The sequence below is a fragment of the Bos taurus genome, chromosome 7 (assembly GCF_002263795.3).
Source record: "Bos taurus isolate L1 Dominette 01449 registration number 42190680 breed Hereford chromosome 7, ARS-UCD2.0, whole genome shotgun sequence".
Lineage (NCBI taxonomy): Eukaryota > Metazoa > Chordata > Mammalia > Artiodactyla > Bovidae > Bos > Bos taurus.
Window position 1 is genome coordinate 9,222,609 of NC_037334.1, and position 16,039 is coordinate 9,238,647.

The window sequence follows — 16,039 nt, forward strand, 5'->3', positions numbered from 1 at the left end:
TTCAGCAATATTTTAAAAATAACAGTTTAACCTATCAAAACATTTCCCAGGTCACTAGATTTTGGGAAAAAAAAAAAGCTTTAAAATGTTTTGCTTTAATTCTATAAATTTTACTATATATATTTAAATGTTTTAATTGATCTTTTTTTTTTTCTTTTTTAACGTTACAATATTGTATTGGTTTTGCCATATATCAACATGAATAACATGAATCCTCCACAGGTGTACACGTGTTCCGCATTCTGAACCCTCCTCCCTCCTCCCTCCCTGTACCATCCCTCTGGGTCGTCCCAGTGCACCAGCCTCAAGCATCCAGTATCATGCATTGAACCTGGACTGGTGACTTGTTTCATATATGGTATTATACATGTTATTTAAACAGATAAATAGTAATGTGAGGATAAATGGTAGTGTGAGACTATGAATAATTTTAGGTCATAAAGATTGAAAATATTTTTCTAGTTGGGTATTAATATTATTATTATTGGGGGCATTCAGGGAGCTATAAGATAGATGTATAATACTGCTATCACCCAAAGAAAGTGATTACCCATCGTTTCTTCTTTCAGTGAAATACAGTCTTTTGCTTCTTATCCTCCCTTTTTGTCTATTTCATTTCTCTCTCCTTCTCTGTATTTTCTATCTCTTTTCATGCACATAGAAGAAGACTTGTACAGTTCCCTGCTTCATGTCTGGCTCATTCTTGAGATCCCAGTAGACATGGCTTCTCCATTAGGATACTTGAACTAAAAACCGGATTCTCAGAGGAAAGCAAACTAATAGATTTATCCTATAGAAGACTTCTGCTGGCCCTATCAACTGCTTCAGATGCAGGAGGACTCAGTGACACCGTAGTGCATTGTTTGGATGTGCCCAAGTTTACTTATCCAATCGGCTTCCCTGGTGGCTCAGATGGTAAAGCATCTGCCTGCAAGGCGGGGGACCTCGGTTCGATCCCTGGATTGGGAAGATCCCCTGGAGAAGGAAATAACAACCCACTCCAGTACTATTGCCTGAAGAATCCCGTGGATGGAGGAATCTGGTAGGCTACAGCCCACAGGGTTGCAAAGAATCTGACACGACTGAATGATTTCACGTTCACCTACTGAAGAACATCTTGCTTCCTTCTCTGTTAATTTCTTTTTTTTTTTTTTTCCACCCACTGTATTTTATTTCATTTTTTAATTTTTATTTTTAAATATAAATTTATTTATTTTAATTGGAGGTTAATTACTTTGCAATATTGTATTGGTTTTGCCATACATTAACCTGAATCCGCCACAGGTATACACGTGTTCCCCATTCCGAACCCCCCTCCCTCCACCCACCCGTACCATCTCTTGATGGCTTCTTTCAGCTAAATTTGCACTGTTCCTGTTTCTATTTCTGCAGTTTCATTGGCTACATGGAAGTAGGAAACCAAACTTGTATTTCAGAGTTTATCCTCCTGGGACTCTCAGAGGAAGTATTACTGCAGCCTCTCCTCTTTTGGTTCTTCCTGTTCATGTACCTGGTCACCTTCATTGGGAACCTTCTCATCATCCTGGCCATTATCACTAACTCCCACCTCCACACACCCATGTATTTCTTTCTCTTCAACCTATCTTTTTCAGACATCTGTTTCACCTCTACCACCATCCCAAAGATGCTGTGGAACATCAAGACTCAGAGTCAAGTTATCACCTATGAAGGCTGCATCATACAGATGTATTTTTTCATGCTTTTTGGGATATTAGACAACATCCTCTTGACTGTGATGGCTTATGACCGGTTTGTAGCCATCTGCCACCCATTGCAGTACCTGATCATCATGAATCCTAAGTTTTGTGACCTCCTGCTTCTGACATCCTGGTTAGTGAGTGTCCTCGACTCTCTGTTACATGGCTTAATGATTTTGCGACTCTCTTTTTGCACAAAATTGGAAATTCACCATTTTTTTTGTGAACTTTATGAGGTGATTCAGCTTGCTTGTTCTGATACTTTCCTCAATGACCTGATGATATATTTTGCAAGTGGAGTTCTGGTTATTGTTCCACTCACTGGTATCCTTTTTTCTTACTCTAAGATTGTATCCTCTATTTTGAAAATTTCATCCACAAGGGGCAAGTATAAAGCATTTTCCACATGTGTGTCTCACCTCTCAACTGTCTCCTTGTTCTATGGTACAAGCCTTGGGGTGTATCTTAGCTCTGCCAGCACACAAAACTCCAGGGCAACTGCAGTAGCCTCAGTGATGTACACTGTGGTCACACCCATGCTGAACCCTTTTATCTACAGTCTTAAAAACAAAGACATAAAGCAAGCCCTTAAAACACTCTTCAGTAGAGAAACATTCTTGGTATAAGGGAAATATTTGTCTGAAGATAGAGACTTTTTCATGAGTAACAGTCCTCAAAACCCTAAGAGATCCTAATCATGATTAATATTATCAGTGACCAGAAAGATAATTTGAAATTTAAGTTATTTAAAGAGTTCAATTTCTTTCATTTTTCATATATAGCAATGGTTTCTTCCTGTATTTTCTTTAAAATTTTGATCTCTTAATATATTCTCTGGGTTTAGTGTGGGAAATAGAACCTACTGCATAAGTTTTCACAAGTATAATATGTAATACAGGAAATGTAATGCTTAAAATAATACAGGATTGCTGAAGAAATTGTGCAATGCTTTCTCTACCAGGTGAAAGTAACTGTACTTCATATTATCTTCTGTTGACAAGTCATTTGACATATTGGAGTCTGTACACTAATGGCCAGGGTTTGGGTTAATCCAATTTGTAACTAGATCACATCAACAATAGGAGAAGCAACTTGAGTCACCAACTGATGTAGTTTACAATAATCTTCATCTGCTCTCCTACAATGACTGACAGGTAGATTGTACCCCTGTGAGAGACCAGGGCTCAGAGAACCCAACTTAGTCATGGCCAGATTCCTGAATCACAAAAACTTTAAGATAATTGATATGTGTACTTTGTCTAAGTTTTGTGGGAGAATATGTTATCCACAAAATATTAATAAATAATACAGAGGTATAGAAAACTAGTATAATTCTTATATATTTACATAGGAGACAAAATGACCCAACACTTGGAAAAATCTTGATTATCTCTTGTAAAAGTATATATATATTTACAGGGTAGTGTGCCTGTTTAGTCATTCAGTCATATTTCACTCATTGTAACCCCATGGCCTTTAGTCCTATAAGCTCCCGATTTCATGGAATTTTCCAGGCAAGAATAGTGGAGAGGGTTGCCATTTTCTTCTCCAGGGAATCTTCTTGACCCAGGGATCAAGAAGAATTTGGTCAAGAAGAACTCAAGTCTGTTGTATCTCCTCCAATGGCAGGTGAATTCTTTACCACTGAGCCACCTGGGAAGCCAACATATTTACAGTAGGACTCAGCAATTCTGCTCCTGGGTTTTTATTTGAAGTAAATGAAAGCATCAGTTCAGTTTAGTTCAGTCACTCAGTCGTGTCTGACTCTTTGCAACCCCATGAATCACAGCACGCCAGGCCTCCCTGTCCATCACCAACTCCTGAAATTCACCCAAACTCATGTGCATCGAGTTGGTGATGCCATCTAGCCATCTCATCCTCTGTCGTCCCCTTCTTCTCCTGCCCTCAATCCCTCCCAGCATCAGGGTCTTTTCCAATGAGTCAGCTCTTCACATGAGGTGGCCAAAGTACTGGAGTTTCAGCCTTAGTATCAGTCCTTCCAATGAACACCCAGGACTGATCTCCTTTAGAATGGGCTGGTTGGATCTCCTTGCAGTCCAAGGGACTTTCAAGAGTCTTCTCCAACACCACAGTTCAAACGCATCAATTCTTCGGCACTCAGCTTTCTTCACAGTCCAACTCTCACATCCATACATGACCACTGGAAAAACCATAGCCTTGACTAGTCGGACCTTTGTTGGCAAAGTAATGTCTCTGCTTTTTAATATGCTATCTAGGTTGGGCATAACTTTCTTTCCAAGGAATAAGCGACTTTTAATTTCATGGCTGCAATTACACCATCTGCAGTGATTTTGGAGCTCCCCAAAATAAAGTCTAACACTGTTTCCACTGTTTCCCCATCTATTTTCCATGAAGTGAGAGGACCAGATGCCATGTTCTTAGTTTTCTGAATGTTGAGCTTTAAGCCAACTTTTTCACTCTCCTCTTTCACTTTCATTAAGAGTCCATACAAAGACTTAGTCACAAACAATTATAACAATTGATTCATAGTAGACAAAGTGGAAGAAAAACTGAAATATCCACTGATACATAATTATAAAAAAGTTGTAGTATATTCATACAATGAAATCTACTAAGCAATAAAAATAAACCAACTACAGATACAAATGACAATTTAAATGAATTCCAAAATCTATTATGAGTGAATAATGCTAGAAAGTTCCCATAATAGAAGCAATTTCTATGAAGTTATACATAGTCAAAACCAATGTTAAGGTGATTGGAATCAGATCAGTGGTGCCTGTGCCAAAGAAGGGGCTTAGGATATACTGAATATGAAGCATGAGGAACTTTTCAGAGAAGATGGAGATATCATACATCTTTTATGCAAATATTTGTGAGGATGTTGCTTAAAAAAATAGTTTTGAAAGACTTTGTTTCAAGGGTGACAAGTGAAAACAACATACATCCTGAAAGGTCTTCTCTGAGTGGCCAGTCTACCTGTGTCTCAAACAATTTACACTAGAGTAGCTTTGGTTTCCTCTTGATATCAATTTCTAGCACATAATGGAAGATATCATATCTTTCAAGGATTAGCTTAAAGTCTGGAGGAAGTGTAAACTTGGACTCTAGGTAAAACCAACTCTGTACACATGCCTTCAGCTCTCCTTACTGGCCAGGGAGAGATGATTTACATGGATGACATTCTACTATAGGAGACAATTCTTCCTGAAGTATAACTCTGAGAAAACAAAGAAACTTCTCCCAGGGGTCAGAACCAGAATCAGGGCACACAGGATATTATTGCCTTACACTGTATATGATCTCCTCATTTAAGGGCAGAATATGGAAATATACCTTACTCAGAAATTGAAGAACACTTGGGGAATTTGTCTAAGGGATGTTGCTCAGTCATTCATTAAGTGGGTGCTACACATTGCATTAGTCAGCTTGGGATGCTGTAACAAAATACAAGAGATTGGGCAGCTTAAATAACAGAAACTTATTTCTCACATTCTGGATGGTGGGAGTCTGAGATCAGGTGCCAAAACAGTTGGGTTTTGGTGAGAGCACTGTTTCTGGCTTTCACGTGGTTGCCTCATCACCGTGCCTTCAAATGGCTTTTTCGTGAGAGTGGAAACACACACACACACACACACACACACACACACACCCAGAGAGAGAGATAGAGAGGGAGATGGAGAGAGAGAAGCAAAGAGAAAGAGGAACCACTTTATCTTCTTATAAGGCCACCAAGGGTATTAAATTATGACACTACAGTTATGACTTCATTTAACCTGTTGTTTTGCTGGAAGTTTTGTTTTAGGTTCAAAGGATTTGATAACAAACTAAGCCACTCTTTACACACAAGCAAACAATTTCAATTTTAAAAGAACATTATTTGATTTCAATATTCAGTCATTTAAAGAAAAGAAATAGAAACAATAGAGACAAGCAACAGCATATACATCACCAAATTGGGTCATCTGACATCCAGAACTAAACAGCACTGGAAAGTCCCTCGGGTTTCCCCTGTGGCTCAGCTGGTACAGAAAAGTCACTCATTAAAAGAAATCTGGAGCCCCAATAGGGAAAGGGTCTTGGGCAGTGCATCCACTTCATGGTGAGTTTTATAATTGTAGTTTTGGAGGTTCTCATTTATAATCCCAGGTGGCAAACTGATACCATCATCAGTTTGTGCACAAAATGCAGCCCTGGTTTTACTTTAACCATTTTGAAATTCTGTTTTCTGTGAGTCATAAGATTTCATTAAACCCTGAGCTGTTGATCTGCTCTCCAGGGGCTCAAAAATTTCACATCTCACTCTCTTTCTTATCTAAAGTCCTGACTGACTAGAGGTGCTTGTGGGCAGGCATGAAATCTGAGCAGTGTCCAAGGAGGTCAGAAGCCACGTTAGAGACCTGCTCTCCTGCTTCTGAAGCCTGAATAAGACTCCCTCCATTTTAATTTTCCCAACACCTGTATCAACTCCTAGAAGCTCTATCTCCAAATACAGTGATGTCACACTGGGGACTTGAATTTGAACACATGAGTTTTGAGGGGACACAATTCAGTCTGCAGCACATATCTCAAGTGTGACAGGCACTATGTTAGGAATGGAGGAATAAAAATTGTGCACTTTTGGTTGAGTGAGGGTACATAGAATTTACAATAATCACACTATAATTATTGATTATACCATTTGACTCTCAGATGACAATCTATTTCCCTCACTTAAAAGTTTATAGACACCAGATCACTCTGATATGTAATCTTAACAATATACCTTGACTTTTATTAGCATAAAAAGGAAAGGAAAGAATCAGTTCTTTATCAAGGTAGACTGGGTTGTCATTGTTTAGTTACTAAACTGTGTTAGACTCTTTTCTGACCCCATGGACTGTAGCCTTCCAGGCACTTGTGTCCATGGGATTTCCCAGGCAAGAATACTGGAATGGGTTGCCATTTCCTTCTCCAGGGGATCTTCCCAACTCGCAGATCAAACCTGTGTCTCCTGTATTGGCAGGTGGATTCTTTACCACTAAGACACCTGTGAATCCCAGACTGGGTTAAGGAATGGCATTGAATACTATAGACTAATCACAGTCACTTGTCTCTATCAAACATTTTGGATTCTTCCCTTTTGCTTCAAGGGAATTTTGTAATCAAGCATGTCAGACTGACAAGTTTCTACCTTGTCTTTTTTACCTGTGCTGAAGAAAATAGGAGAAGAAATGGAAAAAGGATCCAGCAGATCTTCTCCCCCATGTGTACATCTTTCCTCTTCCCTTTTAACTAGTTATCACCCTATATTATCACTTTTGATCTCTGGTCAGTCCTAAATAGCCCCTTCTTAAAGAGGTTTTTCCTCCTCTTTTGTTATCCCCAACTGAATTCCTTCCCTTTGTGATATGTTTTCACACTGATCACTTATTTTCCACTACAGTGTAGAAAAACAGCACAGTGATTTGGGTGGGTGGGTGGGGGTTGTTGGCGATATTCTACCAAATGAACACCTTTGCTTGACTTCAAACTTGGACTTTGTCATTGACTGAGATTTTCATGTTATTATTATTAAAAATATTATTATAATTCCTTGAATATCATATGATTAACTGTGAGCCTCATGGATGACTCAGTGGCATCAGTTCAGTTCAGTTGCTCAGTCGTGTCCAACTTTTTGTGACCTCATGGACTGCAGCATGCCAGGCCTCCCTGTCTATCACCAACCCCTGGAATTTACTAAAACTCATGTCCTTTGAGTCGGTGATGTCATCTAACCATCTCATCCTGTCATCCCCTTCTCCTCTCACCTTCAGTCTTTCTCGGTGGCATAATAGATTGCTAATGTTCACTTGCTCTCATCTTACTGAAATTACCAGACTTACATGTGATGACTTTCCTTCCAAGGAGTAAGCATCTTTTAATTTCATGGCTGCAGTCACCATCTTCAGTGATCCTGGAGCCCAAAAAATATAGTCTGACACTGTTTCCACTGTTTCCCCATCTATTTCCCATGAAGTGATGAGACCAGATGCCATGATCTTCATTTTCTGAATGTTGAGCTTTAAGCCAACTTTTTCACTCTCCTCTTTCACTTTCATCAAGAGGCTTTTGAGTTCCTCTTCACTTTCTGCCATAAGGGTGGTGTTATCTGCATATCTGAGGTTATTGATATTTCTCCCAGCAATCTTGATTCCAGCTTGTGCTTCTTCCAGTCCAGCATTTCTCATTATGTACTCTGCATAGAAGTTAAATAAGCAGAGTGACAATATACAGCCTTGACGTACTCCTTTTCCTATTTGGAACCAGTCTGTGGTTCCACCTCCAGTTCTAACTATTGCTTCCTACCTGCCTACAGATTTCTCGAAGGAAAGTTATGACCAACCTAGATAGCATATTGAAAAACAGATACATTACTTTACCAACAAAGGTCCGTCTAGTCAAGGCTATGGTTTTTCTTGTGGTCATGTACGGATGTGAGAGTTGGACTGTGAAGAAGGCTGAGCACCGAAGAATTGATGCTTTTGAACTGTGGTGTTGGAGAAGACTCTTGAGAGTCCCTTGGACTGCAAGGAAATCCAACCAGTCCATTCTGAAGGAGATCAGCCCTGCGATTTCTTTGGAAGGAATGATGCTAAAGCTGAAATTCCAGTACTTTGGCCACCTCATGCGAAGAGTTCACTCATTGGAAAAGACTCTGATGCTGGGAGGGATTAGGGGCAGGAGGAGAAGGGGACGACAGAGGATGAAATGGTTGGATGGCATCACTAACTCGATGGACCTGAGTCTGAGTGAACTCCAGGAGTTGGTGATGGACAGGGAGGCCTGGCGTGCTGTGATTCATGGGGTCACAAAGAGTCGGACACGACTGAGTGACTGAACTGACTTACATGTGATGACCCCATGAGACTCTCCATGGCAAACATACAATGACTGTTACACCATGGACCTGCTCAGTGGATGGTGTTCCCTTTTATTAGTGTGCACTGTCAGTTAAAAGGGCCCTCATGATAAATACACACAGTAATTCTCTCTTGGATCAGGTGAGATCAAGGACTTTCCTCATACGTTTGGGTGAGGCTCCAATAGTGTCAACTCAAGGTGTTTGATTGTGGCCTTCAATTCTTAGAAGAAGAAATTTCATGTCATAGCCACATAAATCAACTTTTAATGATATCCTGCATCTTGGAAGCTACTCTGAGAAGTCCAGTGAGATAGGAGACATGACTCGAGCTCCCATGTATACCCTAAAGGGGAAAATATGGCACAAGCATTTGCTTTCTTTTAATATTTTAACAAGTAAGAATCACATCCATCAGAGAAAAAATACCAAAGAATATTTCATTCAATGAGGCCCTATGGGAATTCATATTAATAAGTCACAAAAAAGTTACAAATGCTTTTCCTCAATATATTCAAGTCTGTCTCATCAAAGGGGATGAGAAAACACAATCATCTCACAGAGGCTTCATGAGTTGTTCCATCTCCTTACTCTTTTAGGGGCAGCTTCCAATTTTGTCCACCATTCAAGGAAGTAATTGGATGGGAGAAGGCAGATGTTTCCATGACATTATTTGGGTGAGCCACCGCATCTTCATAGGTGCTGGAGGATATGGAAGAGCATAATAGGCTATTTTCATTTGTGAATTTTAGGGGAATCGGTGGGGAAAACAATATAAGAAAAGTTTAATGATCAAGAGACTTTCTAAGACAGGTTCTTGATTTTTTGGGGTAAGAATTTTTGGAGGAAAGACAGTTTAGGGAAAACGATGAAATTAGGTACAATGCTGACACACAGTTGGCTGTACCCAGGAGATCAGATCAGGTCAGATGAGTTGCTCAGTCATGTCCGACTCTTTGCGACCCCATGAATTGCAGCATGCCAGGTCTCCCTGTCCATCACCAGCTCCCGGAGTTCACTCAGACTCATGTCCATCGAGTCAGTGATGCCATCCAGCCATCTCATCCTCTGTCGTCCCCTTCTCCTCCTGCCCCCAATCCCTTCCAGCATCAGAGTCTTTTCCAATGAGTCAACTCTTTGCATGAGGTGGCCAAAGTACTGGAGTTTCAGCTTTAGCATCATTCCTTCCAAAGAAATCCCAGGGCTGATCTCCTTCAGAATGGACTGGTTGGATCTCCTTGCAGTCCAAGGGACTCTCAAGAATCTTCTCCAACACCACAGTTCAAAAGCATCAATTCTTTGGCGCTCAGCCTTCTTCACAGTCCAACTCTCACATCCTTACATACCACAAGAAAAACCATAGCCTTGACTAGATGAACTTTTGTTGGCAAAGTAATGTCTCTGCTTTTGAACATGCTATCTAGGTTGGTCATAACTTTCCTTCCAAGGAGTAAGTGTCTTTTAATTTCATGGCTGCAGTCACCATCTGTAGTGATTTTGGAACCCAGAAAAATAAAGTCTGACACTGTTTCCACTGTTTCCCCATCTATTTCCCATGAAGTGATGGGACCGGATGCCATGATCTTCGTTTTCTGAATGTTGAGCTTTAAGCCAACATTTTCACTCTCCTCTTTCACTTTCATCAAGAGGCTTTTGAGTTCCTCTTCACTTTCTGCCATAAGGGTGGTGTTATCTGCATATCTGAGGTTATTGATATTTCTCCCAGCAATCTTGATTCCAGTTTGTGTTTCTTCCAGTCCAGCGTTTCTCATGATGTACTCTGCATATAAGTTAAATAAACAGGGTGACAATATACTGCCTTGACGAACTCCTAAGGTGGGCCAATTATATTCTTCTGAACATGTATGTTGATTGCTCAGTCATGTCCTACTTTTTGCAACCCCATGGACTATAGCCTGGCCTGGCTCCTCTGTCCATGGGATTCTCCAGGAAAGAATATTGGAGTGGGTAGCCATTACCATTTCTAGGGAATCTTCCTTATCCAGGGATTGAACCCAGGTTTCCTGCATCACAGGCAGATTCTTTACCATCTGAGTCACTGGAAATCTCATAAGCAACATGGAACCAGGAAACCATACACAGGTTGCAGAATTTTTTTTCTGCTTGGATTCTCAGAAGAGACAGAACTGAAGCCTCTCCTTTTTGGGCTGTTCCTGTTCTTGTACCTGATCACCTTCTTTGGGAACCTTCTCACTATCCTGACCATTGTCATTGACTCCCACCTTCACACACCCATGTATTTCTTCCTCTCCAACCTATTGTTTGTAGATATCTGTTTCATCTCCATGTCCATCTCAAAGATGCTGTGGAACATCCAGATAAAGAGCAAAGCCAAACCTATGAAGGCTGCCTCTGCGAGTTACACTTTTTTGTGCTCTTTGTAGCTTTGGATTACTTTCTCCTGAATGCAATGGCCCATGACTTGTTTGTAGCCATCTGTCAGCCCTTGGATTACACAGTCATCATGATCCCCCAGCTCTGTGGTCTCCTGCTTCTGGTATGTTGGTTATTAAGCATTCTGGACTCTTTGTTAAATAGTTTACTTGTATTGCGGCTCTCCTTCTGTGCTGACATGGTAATCCCCCACTTTTTCAGAGAAAGCAATCAGGTGCTTCAACATACCTGTTCTGACAATTTTTAAAATCACCTAATGCTATATTTTGCATCTTGGTGAGTTTTATTTCATTCACTAGTATCCTTTTCTCTTACTCTAAGATTCTTTTATCTCTTCTGAGAGTTTCATCAGTTAGAGGCAAGTATAAGGTATTTTTCACCTGTGGATCTCACATCTCTATTGTTTCCTTGTTCTATGGTACAAGACTTGAGATGTAGATAAGTTCTGGAATAACCCTAAGTACCAAGGTCAGTAAAATAGTTTCAGTTATGTATACAGTGGTTACACCCTGCTGAACCCTTTTATCTATAGTCTGAGAAATAAGGACATAAAATGTCCTTTGATAAATTGTGCCACTTCTATCACTTTTGAAGGGTGACAGAGATGTTTGTCTTGGGGCTGGAGAGGTGCCCGTGAATAACACAAAATTTAAAAAATATATTAAGATTCAGAAATCCAGATACTTTGTGACTGTTTCTGTTTGTTCATAAAATTTACAAATTTTTGAAACATCATTTCATGTATTTTGTTTGATAATGACCTAGATATCTCTAAACTCTTTTCATCATTTTCCTGTTTTCTTTTCCTAAAATTCACCCCCAATTTTAGAAACCAAGGAATTTAGTTGTAATCATTTTAATTAAGTAAATTTTAGTTTTTGAGTAATCTATATTTAAAATATTCATTAATTAAAAATATATATTTGATGTTTCATTTTACTTGTCAGGTTAGTAATGAATGTTAAAATTTCTATAGATATATAAGAAATTGAACCTGATTTTCCACTTAGAATTGTACCATTGATTACAATGATAACATCTCATTGCATCAACTTTTTCTTTCAGTATACCTATTTTTATGCTAATTGCCTACTAATCTAGACAAGGAGTCTCTAATGTCTGTAAAGAAGAAGAGAGTATGTAAACATTTTTGGCTCTCAAGTCACATAGCCTCTATGACAACCACTCAATTCTGCCATGGTAACAGAAGTCAGCCAACAAAGCAGAAATAGACAACATGAAAACAAAGGAGCATGGTTTTATTCAAATAAATGATTGGCAGAGAAAAGTTGTGGGTCATGTTTGGAATGCAATCCTCTTGGTTACTACCAGCTACATGTTTGTGCTGTGTTCTGTATCAACTTTATTAAAAAGATATCTAGAATCACTTTACCTCTTGTTAAAAGAGAAATTGTATGTGATTTAACAGGTGGAAGTGAAGTGACAATAATTGCCCTCTGAAGGTCTTGACATTCGATGAGTTGACAGATAGATGCAAGTGTGCGATGAATTTTAGCTTGACTTCACTATATTCTGCTCTGTTCAGCACTTCTTCCCAACTAGTGTTCCTGATGATCGAAAGTGACCTCAAGTGTATCAACAGACATTTGGCTGCAGAGCCAGAGATATGACAGATCTGCAAAAACTTCATCACAAACTCAAACTTTGCAGTCTCTCTTCAGCAATTAGATGTTCTTTGAATAACGGGTTGGTGGTTATTTTGAAAACCACAACTGCTTTCAAATCTTCCATTCCAAGCTGTTCTCTCAAATGTGTAAGATCTAATTTCTATAATAAATTCATAATCCCTAAATCATAGTAGTCCTGGTTCTATGACTGAATGCTCACTTCTGCAATCACTGGTTTCAGAAGTGGTTTCAAAGGAATATAACTCTAGAGCTGGACATCTGAAATTGGTTCTGTGTTCTGATTAAATTTAAAGGCATTAATGACTCTAGTGTGCATGTGTGGGGGTGGTAGCTAAAAGAGACAGCAATATTTCACAGCATGCTGTGGCAAATCTACAATTAAATTAAACTTAAATTATTACTTTTAGATAACTATAGATATACACCTTTAGAAAGCAAGATTCTCAGTACCAAAGTATTTGATACCTTAGAGCTTTTTAGTAAAAGAAATATAATGTTTTCGTGGGTTACTTCTAAGAGTATAGGAGAACTTGGAGAAGGAAATATTGAACTCAGGACTTGAACTGCTTTAATTCCCAGTTCAAGTTCCAGGCAAGGAAACAGAAAGCAGAAATCCCTTAAAGGAGTGCTCTGTTACTGGAAGGATTTCAGAAATTAGTTCTACTATCAAGTACTTTGTGATGCCAAGGTATTGATTCTCACATGTACTGTGCTAATTCAGAAAATAGATAAGATGGAGAGTGATGTCAGCAACATGGTGGAGTGCAAAGCTGCCCTTGCTCTCCCTGTCAATCTACAATCAGTAAAACATAACCAGTGAAACACAAGTGTCTCTGTCCATCACATAAAGATGGTAGATAATTTACAAATTTGTACATCTAAAAGTGGTAGACCGAAATGCATCAATAAGGTGAAACTGAGGGAACGATGGAGGCAGTGTTTGCAGTTCAAGAATCTGCCTGTGATAGCTGAACCCTCAGCCCCAGAGAACCTTGCGGGGTTAGGGGAGGTGGAACACAAGACTCTGGCCTCCCAATCACAGAGACACCAGTGGCTACTGGCAACTGGGTAACTTTAGCAGTGGGGCCTGGAACACTGTTCCTCCAACTTCTGAGGTGCCTGTGACTGTGAATCTGCATCTGATCCTTGCAGTAGTAGAGCCTGTGAATCTTACAGCATGACACAAGAGAGGCATCTGCATGAACCCAGCTTCCCCAGGGCAGTGGTAACTGTAAGTCATGCCATCCTGAATGCAAGGGAGGAACCCACCGTCCTGGTGCACCAGACAGCAATGTCAGTGACATTGGTAACAACAAGGCACCAACAACCTCAGAGACACAAGAAGTGAAAATGAAGGCACAGAGCCACACCTGACAGAAGCAGGGTAGGGTAAAAAGTGCCATTTCTTTATATAACCACAGACAGCTCAGGTTAGAGAAAGGAACAAATAAAATGCTATATCTCCACTTAGTTTAAAATAAAAGATAGTCCTCTAATTTCTAATCTATTGGATTTTTAGCATCAAGCAGAAAGGTGGTTCATGCCTGAAATGTACAGAAGTACAACACATCAAGCACTATGAAGACCCAGAATAACATTATCACAGAAAGAAAATGACAATTCTTCAGAAGCCAAACTTAAAGTCACAGAATACAGTGATCTAACTGACAGAGAATTCAAACCCCTGTCAAGAAGAAACTCAACAAGCTACAAGAAAATTCAGAGGTACTTTAATGAGTTCAGGAATAAAATTAGTGAACAGGAAAAATACTTATAAAAATATCAAGTCTCTAAAAAAGAATCAGACAGAAATTCTAGACCTTAGGAATTCAATAAACAAGATGAAGAATGCACTAAAAAGCATTGTAAATTGAGCAAGATGATAAATATAAACAGGATTGGGGAATTGCAAATTTATATCAGAATAGGCTTCTAAAAATTTATTATAACATAAAGGTGAAAGGGGGAAATAAAACAGAAAAATATCTATGAGCACCACATTTAGCTAATGAACTCACAAGATAACACACAGATAATTGAAGACAACAAAAACACAAAATGAAAAAGATGAAATTCACATAGGTAATTATTGATAAAATGTTATCAACAGAATAAACTATTTCCTGTGAGATATTATATACAAATTTTATAATAATCACAAAACATAAATCTAAAGTGGAGGAACAAAATATAAAATAGAGAAAACTGAGAAGAACATTTAAGAGAACCAGCAAACCAAAAATGGCAGACAGAAACATGAGGAAAAAAGGACAATGCATGTATAGAACAACCAGAAAGCGAAAGATAAAGTGGCAATATTAAGTCTTTATTTACCAATAATCTTCCTAAATGTAAATGGATTGAATTCACCCCAAAAACAGAGTGGCTAGATGGATTAAAAACAAGACTTAACTATGTGCTCCTGCAGGAGACTCACCTCAGCTCTAAAGGACAACATAGGCTCAAACTGAAGACATAGAAGATGATACTTAAAGTCAGTGACAGCCAAGAAAATATGGATGTAGCCATACTTATATCAGACAAAATATACTTCAAGCCAAAAAATGAATAAGAGACACATGTGGACAGTACATAATGGTAAAAAGGACAATTCATCAGGAAGACATAGATATTAATCTTCATGAACCTAATATAGGAGCAATAAAATATATAAAACAAGTATTAAGAGACCCCAAAGGAGAATTGACAGCAACACAATAGTAGTAAGAAACTTTAACACCCTAGTTTCATTAATGGATAGATTATCCAGATAGAAAGTCAACAAGGAAACAGTGGGCTTAAATGAGGCATTAGGCAGGATGAATATGATAGATTTATACAGAACATTCCATTTAAATGCAGCACAATATACATTCTGTTCAAGTGCACATGAAACTTTTTCAAGGATTGAGCATATGCTTGGACACAAAGCAAATCTGAGTAAATTTAATAAGATTTAAAGCATATCAATCATCTTTCTGATTACAATGATAAAAAACTAGAAGTCAACTATGGGAAGAAAGCTGGAAAATTTCATATATGTGGAAAGTGAACAACATGCCCACTGAACAAAGAAATCAATGGGGAATCAAAAATTAGACAGCACTGAAACATGTATAATATCATATAAAAAATGAATCACCAGTCCAGATTTGATGCAGGATACAGGATGCTTGGGGCTGGTGCACTGGGATGACCCAGAGGGATGGTACGGGGAGGGAGGTGGGAGGGGAGTTCAGGATGGGGAACATGTGTATACCTGTGGTGGATTTATGTTGATGTATGGCAAAACCAATACAATATTGTAAAGTAATTATCCTCTAATTAAATAAATGTAAATAAAATTTAAATTAAAAATTTAAATAAAATATAAATAAAATAAAAAAATATTA

General features: G+C 38.8%; 1 protein-coding gene and 1 pseudogene across 1 annotated transcript; both read left to right on the forward strand.

Moving 5' to 3' along the window:
• Window positions 1-1,405: 1,405 nt before the first annotated feature.
• Window positions 1,406-2,344, forward strand: OR7A83 (olfactory receptor family 7 subfamily A member 83). The gene has a single exon (NM_001390431.1). It carries the CDS (start codon window positions 1,406-1,408, stop codon window positions 2,342-2,344), a length of 939 nt encoding a protein of 312 aa, NP_001377360.1.
• On the forward strand, window positions 10,663-11,591 carry OR7A157BP (olfactory receptor family 7 subfamily A member 157B, pseudogene; annotated as a pseudogene).